The sequence below is a fragment of the Mycteria americana genome, chromosome 16 (genome assembly GCF_035582795.1).
Source record: "Mycteria americana isolate JAX WOST 10 ecotype Jacksonville Zoo and Gardens chromosome 16, USCA_MyAme_1.0, whole genome shotgun sequence".
NCBI lineage: Eukaryota > Metazoa > Chordata > Aves > Ciconiiformes > Ciconiidae > Mycteria > Mycteria americana.
The window spans coordinates 6,793,896-6,807,409 of record NC_134380.1 but is presented as its reverse complement, the minus strand read 5'-3'; the positions used below and the strand labels follow the sequence as shown (position 1 = coordinate 6,807,409).

Here is a 13,514-nt window from a genome sequence, read left to right as displayed (position 1 = left end):
GATTAGTCAGCTTTATCAAAGTTTGCCTGAGAGCTCCAGCTCTCCAGAGAATGTCACCTTCAACAACCTGGAGGCTCATCTATCTGCAAGTGCTTGAAGTGTGTAAAGAAATAAGAGAAACGGGTTATTACAAGGCAATCAAGTCAATGAAGTGAACATGAAGACAATGTTGACTGACCAACTAGATCACCGCGCACCTGGAACCAGCGCCGCATCCATGCAGCATGTAAACCATCGAGACAAGAAAATGAAGTAGATCGAGATGGGGCGGCCTCCTTCGTTCTCCTCCTCCCCACCCCGAGTCCCGCGGGCCAGGTACGAGGTTCGGAGGGGCGGCACACGCCAGCCCCGGAGGCAGAGGCCTCGGGCAGCCCCCGGGCTGCTCGCCCCGTGTTGCCTGAGGCACCTGCTGCTTCTCCGCTGCGGCGCTGGGCCCTGCCCGAGAGCCAGCACTCAGACACCCCCAGGCAGCACCAGCCCTCCCGGGACAGCCACCGCCTGACGGGGCTCTGGAGGCCCGGCCCGGCCCCTCACCCGCGGCCGGCCTCAGAAAAGCGCCCGAGGCAGCTACGGCGGGACCGGGACCGGGACCGGGACCGGGACCGGGACCGGGACCGGGACCGGGACCGAGCCTGCCCTGCCCTGCCCTGTCCCGCCACGGCGCCCCACTCCCGCCACGGCGGGGCCTTTGAAGCCGGCGGCGCTTCCGGGACGAGCGGCCGGCGCCTGCCCCAAACCGGCGGAGAGATGCCGGACCCCTTCTCCCGGCCGGCGTCTCAGCTCGGGCCGGCAGCGCGGCGGGGAAGCGCCGGAGCGCGGCGGGGCTCCGCGGCGAGGCAGGCAGCGGCGCGGGCAGCGCAGGCAGCGGCGCGGGCAGCCGCGGCGGGGCCTCCCCGCGCGCCGGCAGGCGGGAGGTGGGAGGGGAGCGCGGCCGCCGCCATGGAGGAGCTGGACGCCGAGCCGCCGCTGATGGTACGGGCCGGGCCGGGCCGGGCCGGGCGGGTGCGGGGCGGCGCGGCGCGGCGCGGGGGCCGCGGGCGCCTCTGACGGGCCGCCGTCCCCTCACAGGTGGTGCCGGGCGCGGACCCGTCCGCCAGGCAGCTGTGCTTCGCCTGGGGCCCCGCGGAGGTGCTGGTGTGCGAGACGCTCTTCGGCCGCAGAGGTGGGTCCCCGTCCCGGGCGAGGGCGGGCCGGGCCGGGCGCTTCTGCCCGGGGCCCTGACGAGGTGTGTTGCAGGCACCGGGGAGGGAGAGCCGAGCTCCTCCCGCCTCTTCGTGGTCCGCAAGGATCAGGACATCTACATCCAGACCTTGCGGAAACTCTTCAACGAGTCGCACGGGATCTTCATCGGCCTCCAGCGGAGTGAGGAGGAGCTGGCGGGGAAATCGAGGAAAGCACAGTGAGTGGATGGGGCGCGGGAGCGTGGGAAGCACCCGCCGTCGCTGCTCCTTCCCCAGCCAGGCAAATGCCATTGACCTTATAAATCCAGTCTGCTTAGAGCTGCTTTAGTCAGCAGCAGTGCAGAAAAAAATGACAGGTTTAGGGTAATTTTACAAAACAAGACCCTGATCTTTCCAATAACCGTGCTGACCAGTGCCTTTGTGCATGTAGCCAGCGTACATGCAACCACTGTGCACAGCCTCGCTGACTCCCACTGGATTCACCCAAGTACTGGGAGCGTCTGCTGCTGCCGAGAAGCTTGCAAGGCTTTAGTGGACAACAGGCATGAGACGCTCAAACCGCTCTCTCTAACCGAGGCCTTTTTGTGTTTGGCAGATTGGTTCAAGTAAGTAAAAACTACCGATCAGTGATACGAGCCTGTATGGAGGACATGCACCAGGCAGCTAGTAAGTTTGTTTGTTCTCTTACTGCAATAAAAGGAAATGCTGTTTGTGATTATAAAAGTAGCATTTCAATTGTAAATTATTGCAACTACTGTAAAATAGCATGCATAGATTTCAGTAATTATCAAGACTCCATTTCCATTTGGGAGATTTCAAAGTTGGTTTGTAAATCTGGTCAGAGATTTTTTTTTTCCCACCGTGTTTTAACTGATTTTCTGCAGACTTGCAGTCTTTTCATATCTCGGGTTGCAGTTTTATGGGAAACAGAGTCCAAATTAACAGCTTGCTCCCCCCAAAAAGTGGGAGATTTTACTCTTCCCTTCCATCCTTGCCCTGTAGCCATACCCAGATTTGCACAGGATTTATAAAAAAAGAGTTATAACGTTTTATATAAAAGTTAGCTTAGCCATTTGTGCACTCATTTAGGTCTGTGCTTGATGAGTGATCAGCTACTGTTGTCTTTATTTATGAGCACAGAAACGGCTGTGAAAGAAGGTAAATACATTGCTCTTTTACTTTCCTTATTCTTCCCTCAGTTTCAACCCGGGACCCTGCCCTGCACAGCCAGTATAGTACTCAGGTAACCTGCAGTCGTGTCATGCAGTCACAACTGAACATGAATCACTGGCTAGTAAATTCATCAAGGCCAACACTGTGGCAGTAAGGCGTTTTAGATTTAACTCTGGCTTAGTATATTGGATGCGTTTCGTGACTAAGAATAAATGGGAATAAATAGTTAGCTCCTGTATTTCTAAAACAATAAAAAGATGCCCAACATTTGGATTCACTGCCATTTCTTAAACATATATTCAGTGTTATAGGTCTGATGTTTTCTTGTCATCTTAAAGCTAGCTGCGGGCCAGTACTTGCCTGTCTGAAACTTCACCTCTCAAACACTCAAGTTCCAATCAACTGCATCTGAGCCTCGTAGCAAGCTCTAGATGTTCACCGTGAACTGTCGGACACTAGAAGTGTTATGGGAAGAGCAGAGTGCTGACAGTAGTTTTGTCCTATTTTCTGCGCTGATGTTGCTTCACTGGCCTTTCTTTCTTCCTTTGCTGTTTGTATTGTTAAATCTTAGGATTGCAAAAAGGCTGAAAATAGCACTTCCTGTACTATTTAGTATTGCCCACTGATGACAGATTATCATTGCATTTCAATGCACAAACAGCGTCAATATTTTCTAAGCTGAATGTGTGTACAGAAGTTGTGGCCTGTTTCTGTCTTTTAATTTGTATCTCTGAAATATCAATATGACATTTCTCTTGTCTGTAAGAAGTGAGCTTAACTGATTGCTACGGACAGCAAACGCCTTTGTGTGATTAAAAAAAAACACAACTGGAATAATTACTAAATCTGAAGCATGGCCCTGCTTTTTTCAGGTTTCTATTCTCTCTGCAATGGAGCTGATCTGGAACCTGTGTGAGATTCTGTTTGTTGAAGCAGCTGCAGGTGAGCAGTGAACTATCCTGACGTTAAGACTGAAGGGCTTTTTTGTTTGCATATTTATTTGTTTAAAATGAATACAGCATCCATTGTGTCATATTTTAATATGTTTTAGAGATATGACAAGTGTCAATAAGCCTTTTAATACCTCTTCTGCCTCAGTAAATTTCCTTCTTTATATTTAATTATGTCAAGCTATTAGATTTGCCTTCTACTTTTTCCCCTCACGTGTAGTACACTACAATTTAAATTGTATTTTTGACAGAAAGGTAGTGAAGAAGAGGGATCTCAAAAGTTGTTGCCAATTTATTTGACTTCTAAGCATAAACACATCTTTAAGCATCAAGTACGTTGATGCCAGCTAACATTTATGCATTCTCTGATGCAACTCCTTTAACTTTAGGATGCCATTTTTTAAATTAGTATGTTTACACCAGCATTTTAAAGTAGTAAATAATTTTTTTAAGGAAATTGGATTATGCAAACAAATATGCTACTTGCACAGTCCCAGAATTCAGAAGAGAGACTCACAAATTGTAGATTAACTTTTCTTCAGATTAAGTAATCACCTAGTGCCAGATTTCTTCATCGTATTCAGTTAATAATAATGAATTGATGCTAAATTAAACAGAAACATTCTGTGTATCTTTTGGCATTGCAAGATTTATGATCTGAATCACTTGCCTTTTACTTCTTCAAGTAACTGGTTAGGGTTTTTTGCTGGACTGTGTTGCTGTTCTGTCTCAAATTTGCCCCACGGAAATCTGTCAGCAGCTTGGTGCCCCCATAGCCTGGCTACTTAAGGAACTCTGTTCTTTTCTAATTTGAGTGTGGCAGATAGAAATGCAATCAGTAAACCTCATCTAATGATTGTCAAACCATTAAGGGTTAGAAGCATGTAAAATAGCAGTTTGGGAACAAACAGTTGGGAACTAACAGAACGATACCTTCTCTGCATAAAGCTGGCCCCCTTCTGCTTCGCCTCCTTGACTGGGTTCGACTTCATGTCTGTGATGTGGACAACATGGTCCGTGAAGTTCTGAGCAGTGAAAATCCATCAAAACACGAGCTCTTCTGGAACGTGGTGAGTATAGTCACCTATAAGATTCTTAACCAAAGAGAATTTATGCCTATGTGTTTGGCCTTCCTCTTCCCTACTTGACACTAGAGTACATCTCAGAAAGTGCTACCTAGGACACTGCTGCTGTTTGCCTATATAGGTTTTAAGATGAAGCCATTCTGAATATGATCCTACCCCTCATTCTCATCCTGATCCTTTCACTTTCATGATCCATAGAGGTCAAGACTGACACTGTGTATTTGAATTAGCAGGGCCTACGGTTTAAGCATTTTAACTCCACTTAACTTGCCTAAATCACAAGTTAAAACTCCCCTCTGATACTCTTCCTGGGTATTTTGTAGCCTTGCACAGTGGTGCTCACAGACAGGTGTTTTTTTTCAGGTGGATGTCTTTGTGCTACAAGGCCGAATGGATGAAGCACGGCACTTGCTCTCCAAGGAAGCCAGTGCCAATCCTGCGTCGGTGAACATGTACAAAATCTTGGATGACTTGATGAAGAAGATGCCTGTGCCCAGTGTATGTACAAAGTGGATTTTTTTCATGCAAGTCCACTGGGAAGAAAGAGCCATCTCTGATGTGGCTCCTGTAACATGATAATTTGTTCACCATTAAAACATCTCAGTCTTGATCCTTTACAGTAATAATATTTGTGTTCTTGGATTGCCCAAAAGACCCAACCATTCACATAAAAGCCTGTTGGGGACAAAACAACATAGTTAGAAAGGTAATTTTTGCAGCAATATACATTATCCAGTTGTCTGAAACAGTTCCTGTTGAGAACTATTCTCTTGTACAGAATATTCTCTGAAGACTTTACCAGCAGAGTTTCCCTCTGTTGCAGTGATGTCCTTGTGGAGGAAAAATTGCAGCTGCATCATGGTAATCTTTCATGGGACCCTCTTAAGGTCCTTTGCCTTATTTAGATGAGTAAAGAAAGACACTTCAAATGCAACTATCGGGCAAGGAAAAACTTGATGGCAGCCCCATGTTTAGTTCTTTAGCATGAATGACTGAGTTCAGCCCAAGCACCTGTTGTGATTTGACTTGGTGTTTCATTAATTTTATGTATCTTATCCTCTGTTCAGCTTGGCAACACCCAGACACTGACCGAGATGGAGCTGAAATGGCAGCACTGGCATGAAGAATGTCAGCGGTATCTACAGGATGGAACTTTTGCTTCCAATTCCCACATGGAATCCATCTGCAAGGTGTGGTTTTGCTGGGAAGGAAGGAAACTGGACAAGTATTGGATCCACCCTTGTGTATTTCAGGAGCCCTGTGGAGCCATAAGCAACTTTAATATTCTGGATGATCTGTTCATTAAATCAGGAGATTTCAGCCAGTCTTCTGTACTGTGTTCTTTGTTTTGCAACAGTCTTTGCAAGCCTGGGCAGATCATTTTCTCTTCATGTCCAAGGCCATAAGGCTGATTAGGAAACCGGGCTCGGAGAATAATTTTTGTCCTTTGTTGTTTAATTTTGATTAAATTCTCAGCTTTGCAAAATGGGAATGATGCCTCTGAAGAGTTACGATGCAGCTAAGTACATTGCTGAATTTGCAGAATTACTCCTATGTTTTTCTCCCGTTAGATCCTGCTGGGAGATGAGGATGCCATACTGGAGAAAAAGGAACTCATGACTACTTGGTACCACTTTCTGGTTACCCGACTCCTGTATTCCCATCCAACTGTGAAGCCAATGGAACTGCGGTTTTATGCACAGGCATGAAATAGAATTATTTTTATATTCTCCACCGTTTCATGCACACAAGGGTTACTGTACTTAAAGAAAGACTTTGGGAGCGTTGACATCTTACAACAACTGTTACTCTAAGATGTTTCCTAGAATTTGTAAGTGGACTGGGAGACTGATACAGTGGACAAATAATTGTTGAAGACCAACTCTCTTCAGTGTCTAATGTTACCAGCCTTGTTCCTACAAATTGTTTTCTCAGTTTTCTTATGCTAAAATAAGGAAAAATCTGTTTTGTTAATGTGTTCAGTCTCTATGACATATTCTTTCCTATAAAATAAGCTAAATGAGGCTGCTACATCCAAACGTCTTACTTCTACCATCTTAACAACTTCTGTGTTTATCATGTCTTGTAATCTTATTCCACAGTCTAGTATGGACCTGTTCCTGGGTGGAGAAAGCAGTCCTGAGCCTCTAGACACGATTTTAATGGCAGCGTTTGAATTTGAGATGCATCAAGTCATCAAGGAATGCAGGTTGACTTTTAAGGTTTTTGATTCTCTAGTTCTACGGTATTGCTTCTGTGTGTGTTCACTCCAATAGCATTTGGGGTAGAGGATATGGGTACAGCCTGCCTGATTGTCCTTTCAAAGAATTTAGCAAAAATATGTGAAGCAGGCAGCAATTAAAAATATTCCATTAGGTCTGGGACATTGCAGCCAGACATTATACTGTAATATAGCTTCTGTATTGGTGAGAAATGCCTGTGGAAAACCTGATGCGTTCCTTGGCAGTGGTAGGCTTAGTTTTTTCTTTCTTTTGCTTGCTTCAAATACAGCATTGCCCTGAGCAACTGGTGGTTTGTGGCTCACCTGACTGACCTCCTGGATCACTGTAAGCTCCTGCAATCTCACAATCTCTAGTAAGTATTTATTTGCATTGATTATTCAGACACCCAGAAGCAAGGATGACTGAAACAGCATGTGAATTTTGGTTGAAAAGGAGCATTTTGGATGTTTACAGAAGATGGACAATAAAGGTGCTGCATGTGCCTCTGAAGTTACAGGCAGCCCAGATGCTCTGAGAAGCAGAAGTAGTTGCTGAGCTGATGAATTTGACATGCTATTCAACAGTTACTCAGTACAATGTTAAGATTTTTTTAAAATATAATTTTATCTGGAATATAATCAAGGGCCCAAATGTTTGTCATCATTTGGAATAGTGAGAAACTCATCTAAAAAGTTTCCATACTTAGGCTTTGAATAAATTTAAGTTTGAGCAATTGAATTTTGCTATCTGAATTTCCTTGAAGTTTCAGTTTCTTAAAGCACTTCCTCTAAGTTATATTTGCTAAGTGCTGTAAATATTTGGCAGGTCTCCCCAAGGAGAAAGCTGACCTGCATGCTTAGGCCTGAGGTACAAAGCTTGTTAAGATAGCCTATGAAAAAACATGCTACATAAATGAAAAGTACTCGTGAAATAAAATCAGCAGGTTTTTCCAGTGAGGTGCGAATAATAATGCCTGTTTCTTTTCTCTCTTCCCCTCCAGTTTTGGTTCAAATATGCGTGAATTCCTTCTGCTAGAGTATGCCTCAGGACTCTTCTCCCATCACAGGTAGCAACTTTGGTTTTTTTTTACTCAGAGGATAGACTAACATCGAGGCAGCCAAAGCAAATAACTAGATGTTAATGAAGTAAAAAGGCAAAACTTACAGAAGCCACTGTTAGGATTTCAGCAAAGGTGTCCGTAGGGATCGTACAACACTAGCATGTTTCCTTTCCTGAATTGAAGACAAAAGCTATCTATTAGAACCCATCAAGTGCAGTGACCAGGATGGAATTGCTCCTGCCACTGTGGCTTTTTGGTACAGAGCAACTTGTACCAAAGCACTTGTGAGATGCAGGTATTCCAAAGTTGTGTAATAGGCAGCTGGTATTTGGTAGAAAGTGAAAGCCATTTGAGGTCTGAATACTAAGTTAATCAGAGCAGACTCCGATTCTCCTCGTGGCTTTAACTGTTATGCTTATTTAAGATTTACATGATTGGAATGCTTGATGATTTTTTTTTCCTCTCTCAGCCTGTGGCAGCTGGGGGTAGATTACTTTGACCACTGTCCAGAATATGGCAGGGTATATTTGGAGCTTCATATTGAGCGGATACCCCTGAACACAGAACAGAAGGCCCTCAAAGTGTTGAGGATCTGCGAGCAGAGACAGATGCATGAACAAGGTGATTGATTTTTAAATCTCATTGTTTTGTAGCGATACAAGTGAAACTACTGAAACAAATTCTTTCCCTCTTCTATGTTTTCTCCTAAGTTCGTAGCATCTGTAAAATCATGGCCATGAAAGCTCTGCGGAATAATCGCTTGGGTTCTGCCCTGTCGTGGAGCATCAGAGCTAAGGATGCGGCTTTTGCTACACTAATATCTGATCGGTGAGTCTGAGTCAGAAGCTCTCAGATGACTGCTGCTGTTGTGGGGTGGTAGGGGTGCTATGGTGGGGTGGTAGAAAAGGTCCTTCTGCAGGCAGATGGGGATTGTCTTTCCTTCAGACCAAGTACCTGCTTCTGGACTAAAAAATGACATCCTTGGGTACTTTCATCTGCAATACCCTAACTGTTTCTTTTGACATTGTTTTGCTTCATGAAATCTACAAATGAAACAGATTGGCTTTATCTAACAGTCCAATCCTCTTAGACCTTGCTTTGATAAGCATTTCTTTTGGCAATAGCTCTACCTTATGCACTGCCCTTTCACTTGCTGCAGTACAGCCGTTTGATGGACTGTACAGTGAACCAGGGAACTGATCTGGGTGGAGGATAATCCCCTTCTGTGCTTTATTCAGCAGATTATTTTTAAACAGTCTAGTTCACCATGCAGTCTCCAAACAAGTCAGTGGGAGTCACTTAAGCCACCATTTCTGCAAAAAATCTCAAGCCACAATTATACGTAACAAAGAGTAAAGTTTTATCGTGTCCCTGGTTTTGCATAAGCTTGTCACAATATCTGACCTTGCAGGGGTGGGAAGGTTGTTATAAAAGTGAAGAGGATGCTAACACTTAGCTTAGGCCTAGACAAAAGATATGGCAACTCTCTTTATGCTTTTTAATCTCTAGCCATCCATGTCGTATTTTTTTGCTAACTGGAAATAGGCAGGTACCAATCTCTTTGCATAGTTAGAGTACAATTTTGAAATTACACTCTGGGTAGGTGGCCAGGCAATACTCTATCTTCAACAGTGAAAAAAGGGAGTAGTAAGAGATTGCTGGTTTGGGGTTTTTTTCCATTTGTTCTTTGAGGGAGTGGGAATCGTTATATTTCTTTCAACAGAAGGTGAAAGAAAACCATCACAGGAAGCAGCTCTGAAAAAAGCAGCATAATGAAGGCTGTGACAAAACAGATGAAAAGCTTTTAGAATTGTTTTTGTTCCTGCTGCTTATCAACTTTTTTACACAACAGAAAAATACAGCTTTTGTTATGATCTGGGAGTGTTATTTATGCATCCACCAGCCTCAGCTTCCTGTGCTCCTTCTTTCACTTACTCCTTTTAAAGAATAGATCTCAACTACCACAAAATCTAGAAGAATAAATAGTGTCTGTTAATTGCACATTACACCAGTTCATTGGCCACTCCCAGGAAATGTTTTGATGTCTTCCAAAACCCTCATGGGAGGTTGATTAAGATGGAACTCAGTTGTGTAGTCAAGTTTTCTGGGAAGGAATTAGGAAAATGAATGTGGATGATGTTCTCCCCTCTAAGCTTTTATTATGTTTTACTTTCTCCCTAGATTCCTTAAGGACTACTGTGAAAGGGGATGCTTCTCTGACTTGGACCTCATTGATAATTTGGGACCATCCATGCTGCTTAGTGACCGGCTAACATTTCTTGGTAAGAAGTGTCTACAGTTTTCATTCTGGTCTGTTATTTAGAACACAGTTAATTCCATGGAATTATTTGGATTTGTCTCTTCTTCCATCTGGCTACATCCTGTTTTAGTGATGAGGGGAAAGCAAATGACAGAAGGTGATTTGGGATGCAGCCTGCTTGCTACCAGGAGACTGCATTTCCAATTGCACTCACAGTAGGCATCTGTTCTGCACTGCTTTGAGCAGGATAGTCTTGAATTCTGATGCTTGTAGCCTTCCCCTTTCTTAGTCTTTTTCCAGACTGTATCACTACCTAGAGAGACTTTGAAATACTAGCAAACACAATCAGGAAGACCTTAGGGGGCTTCCTTAGAAGAGTAAACCACTGGTTTAAGTTATTTTGACAATGTGATAATTTTACTAACTTCATAAAGGTCTCCAAAATCTCAACATCTTTTGTTGGTTCAGTGTGCCAATTTCAAGCTCACTCAAACATAAGATCTCTCCTACCCTTTCACTAAAGCAATTGTACCAAGTAACAGTGGAGGGCCTCCAGCTTTCCTTTACATACCACAGCTTCCTTCTCCTGGCTCGGACAAGTGTGGGCTGTGGTAACCTGCCCATCTGGCTGCTGCTGCTCCGTGGCCTTTGATTAATGGACCAAGACAGGAAATTGAGCTAAAATGTACCTTCCTCTGGAGCTGTGGCAGTTAGCAAGCCCAGTTACTGGGGCCAAAATCTAATAGGAATTTGGAATAGCTGTTGGCAATTGGACTGACTCCCTTCTGGCTGACACCAGCATTACAGTGAGGGTGATCCTGAATTTGATCTGTTCCCATTTGGTCCAAGCTTGCAAAACTGGAACTGTATTTCCTTCATTTAAACCTTATCCTAAATTAACCCTAGAAGCTAACTGTGACTTATCAAATTGGTAATTCCTCATATCTCTGTATGCCCACTGTCACCAGTGACCCTTGCATCAGTCCCAAAGATTCGTAGTTTAGTTGTGTAACTGTGTTTATAAACTGTGCTTATAAGATAAATTACCTCCCTTTCTGCTTTTTATAAAAAATACTGAAAGCCCTGAAAATATTTCTGCTTGTTTTTCCTTTGGAGGTTTTAGAAACATCCGGTGTACTTTTGCTGGACAACTTTCACATGTCTCTGGCTTGAGCTCAGGCATTAGTCAAAGGTGAATTGGAATGGGAATCATTACTTCCAGTATTTTGACAGTTTAGTGGATACAAACAAAGCCGCAGAATAAAACTCACTTTCATCCTCAGCCAGTTCTCATGTGCTGGATATTGATCTAACTAATTCTTAGCAACAGCAGAACTTTCCACATGAACAAAGATCTCAGTTTCCATTTAAACAATCAGGAAGACAATGAAGCCTTTCAGACCTCCCGATAGTCTGCAACATCAAAAAGAACATTCACTCCCCGTCTCTCCCCTCCTGGTTTTTGCAGATGCCACCAGTCTCTCTAAGCCACTTGTGCTGTTGCTCACCCTGCAACACTCAGCACCAGACAGTATCAGTTAGCAAACAGGCTGGTTCAAACAGTAAACCTTACCAAGAACAGTAACAGCTTTTTGGCTGCCTTTTCGGTCAGCCTCTATTTTAACCTTTCTTCATGCACAAGATTCCCATTCCCCCAGACTCAGCTGCTTTGGAGGCTAATTTCAGTTGGGCTAGTTCTACCACAGGCTTCATGGGAGCAAACGGACTGCCTAACATCCAGTAATCCAGGCCTAAGCAGGTCTGACAGATACTGATGCCTTTTACCCTTCACCAACACCTGTGTGTAGGGAAGTACCGCGAATTCCACCGGCTGTATGGGGAGAAGCGGTTCTCTGAAGCTGCCAAGTTGCTTTTGATGTTGATGACGGCTCACATTGCTCCTTGCTCCTTCTGGATGACCCTGCTGACAGATGCCCTTCCCCTGCTGGAGCAGAAAGAGGTGAGCAGGCTGGTCACACAAGACAGAGAGCCCCCTGCAACCATTCTTTCCTTCCTGACAAGGTATCTCAAACTGGTGACCCCCTTTCTGCCCCCAGCCTAGGACTTGCACTTCCAGTGCAAAAGAACTGTTCGTGGCAGTTCCAGAATTGCACGGCTACCCAAGTGTCCTGTCAGTGGGAGCACACAGGACCCAGGATAGGATCATCAGCTCTTAACTTGGTTCCCTGCTTCTAGAAAACAGCAGTGGAATACACATATGCTGATAATTTAAATATACACTGCATCCAGTTCCTTCTGGTACTGGGCTTGAAGATTTTTCTAGTGTGCTTCTTTCTTCAAAGCCCAATTTTTGCTTTAAGATCCATCAAGAAAATGGCAGTTTAGTAATTACAGACCCAGGACTGGGTAAGGCCCAGAGCACCTGCTCTGACCTCATAGCTGACCCTGGTTTGTGCAGGAGGTGGCACTAGAGACCTCCCGAAGTCACTTCCAGCCCAACTTATCTGATCCTGTGATTTAAAGGGTCAGAATGGATCTGTGGTAGTGTGAAAGTGTTCCTTTCCTCTCTATTAAGTTATCTTCTTGAACTGTGTGATGTCCTTAAACTTGATCATTTTCAGTAAATCATTTCCACAGGTCATATTTTCAGCAGAGCAGACTTACGAGTTGATGCGATGCCTGGAAGACCTGACAGCAGGGAAGTCGGATAAGCAGAAATTTCAGGTAGCTCCGGTTTTGAGGACAACTGGATAATGAATTGGTAGGGCTGTGGGGAGGGTTAGGGAAAGCAAATTCTAAATTTATATTCCTACATGGGGGCAGAAGAGAGGGAGAGCCTGAGTTACCAAGGCTGGTATGTGTTGTTGCTTTTAAAGGCTAGCCAAATGAGGCATCATCAAGAGATATTTAAGTATATACAAAACCAGTACAGGAGTACTTCCCTCCTCACTGTTCTGCTGCTTTGGAGTGTGATGCTTTTCCAAGAAAAATAATTGCAAATTACACAGACAATGAAAAGCTGAGATGCTGCCATCTAACAGCTCAAGCTATGAAACGTTCCAGGCGCAGAACAGGGAGCTATTTGCTACACGTGCAAACCTCTGCAGCTGCCAGAAAAAGAAAAGGCTTGGCAATGCTGTCTTGGGTTGATCTAAAAAGTAGGAAAGGTAGCTTTTGCTCTTCTCAGGAGGTCCCTATGACAGGTAAATATATATGCACGCTTCCTCTTAATGACCTGCATCCTTACTTTCCAAAACTCAGAAAAAGAACCCATCACCAGCTCTTTACTGCATGTAGCACTCTAACCCAAACTCTGCTCACTTTTAGGATGATGACGTCGAGACTATGAAAGTGGAAATGCTGAGACTTGCTCTTGCACGAAATCTTGCACGAGTCATTGTCAAAGAAGGCACGTTGGAAGGATCTTGAAGACAGCAATATATGATTTTACTCATCCTTTGTGGCTCACTGTACATAAACCTGACTGCTTTTCTAAGAATAAATGTCTTGTTTTGCATATTGCTTGGGGATTTGTTCTTGTCTTCCATAAACATAACTTAAAAAAAAAGTAAACATAACTTCTAAGAAGGAGCTGCTTGTTAAGGTTGCTTGTTCCAACGTG

General features: G+C 44.3%; 1 protein-coding gene across 2 annotated transcripts; it reads left to right on the top strand.

Annotated features, from left to right (window-relative positions):
* Positions 1 to 864: 864 nt before the first annotated feature.
* Positions 865 to 13,409, top strand: NUP85 (nucleoporin 85). 2 transcript variants are annotated; one of them, XM_075518617.1, is made up of 19 exons: positions 865 to 972; positions 1,069 to 1,162; positions 1,237 to 1,399; positions 1,777 to 1,847; positions 2,381 to 2,424; positions 3,227 to 3,296; positions 4,253 to 4,374; positions 4,753 to 4,887; positions 5,457 to 5,579; positions 5,961 to 6,092; positions 6,492 to 6,598; positions 6,901 to 6,984; positions 7,612 to 7,677; positions 8,141 to 8,292; positions 8,382 to 8,499; positions 9,853 to 9,953; positions 11,740 to 11,891; positions 12,530 to 12,616; positions 13,220 to 13,409. In XM_075518617.1, exons 1-19 carry the CDS (start codon positions 940 to 942, stop codon positions 13,319 to 13,321), a joined length of 1,956 nt encoding a protein of 651 aa, XP_075374732.1. In that variant the 5' UTR covers positions 865 to 939; the 3' UTR covers positions 13,322 to 13,409. The 2 variants fall into 2 exon arrangements, with proteins under 2 accessions (XP_075374732.1, XP_075374733.1); XM_075518618.1 differs by lacking the exons at positions 865 to 972; positions 1,069 to 1,162 and having other exon boundaries at positions 1,340 to 1,461.
* Positions 13,410 to 13,514: the final 105 nt, after the last annotated feature.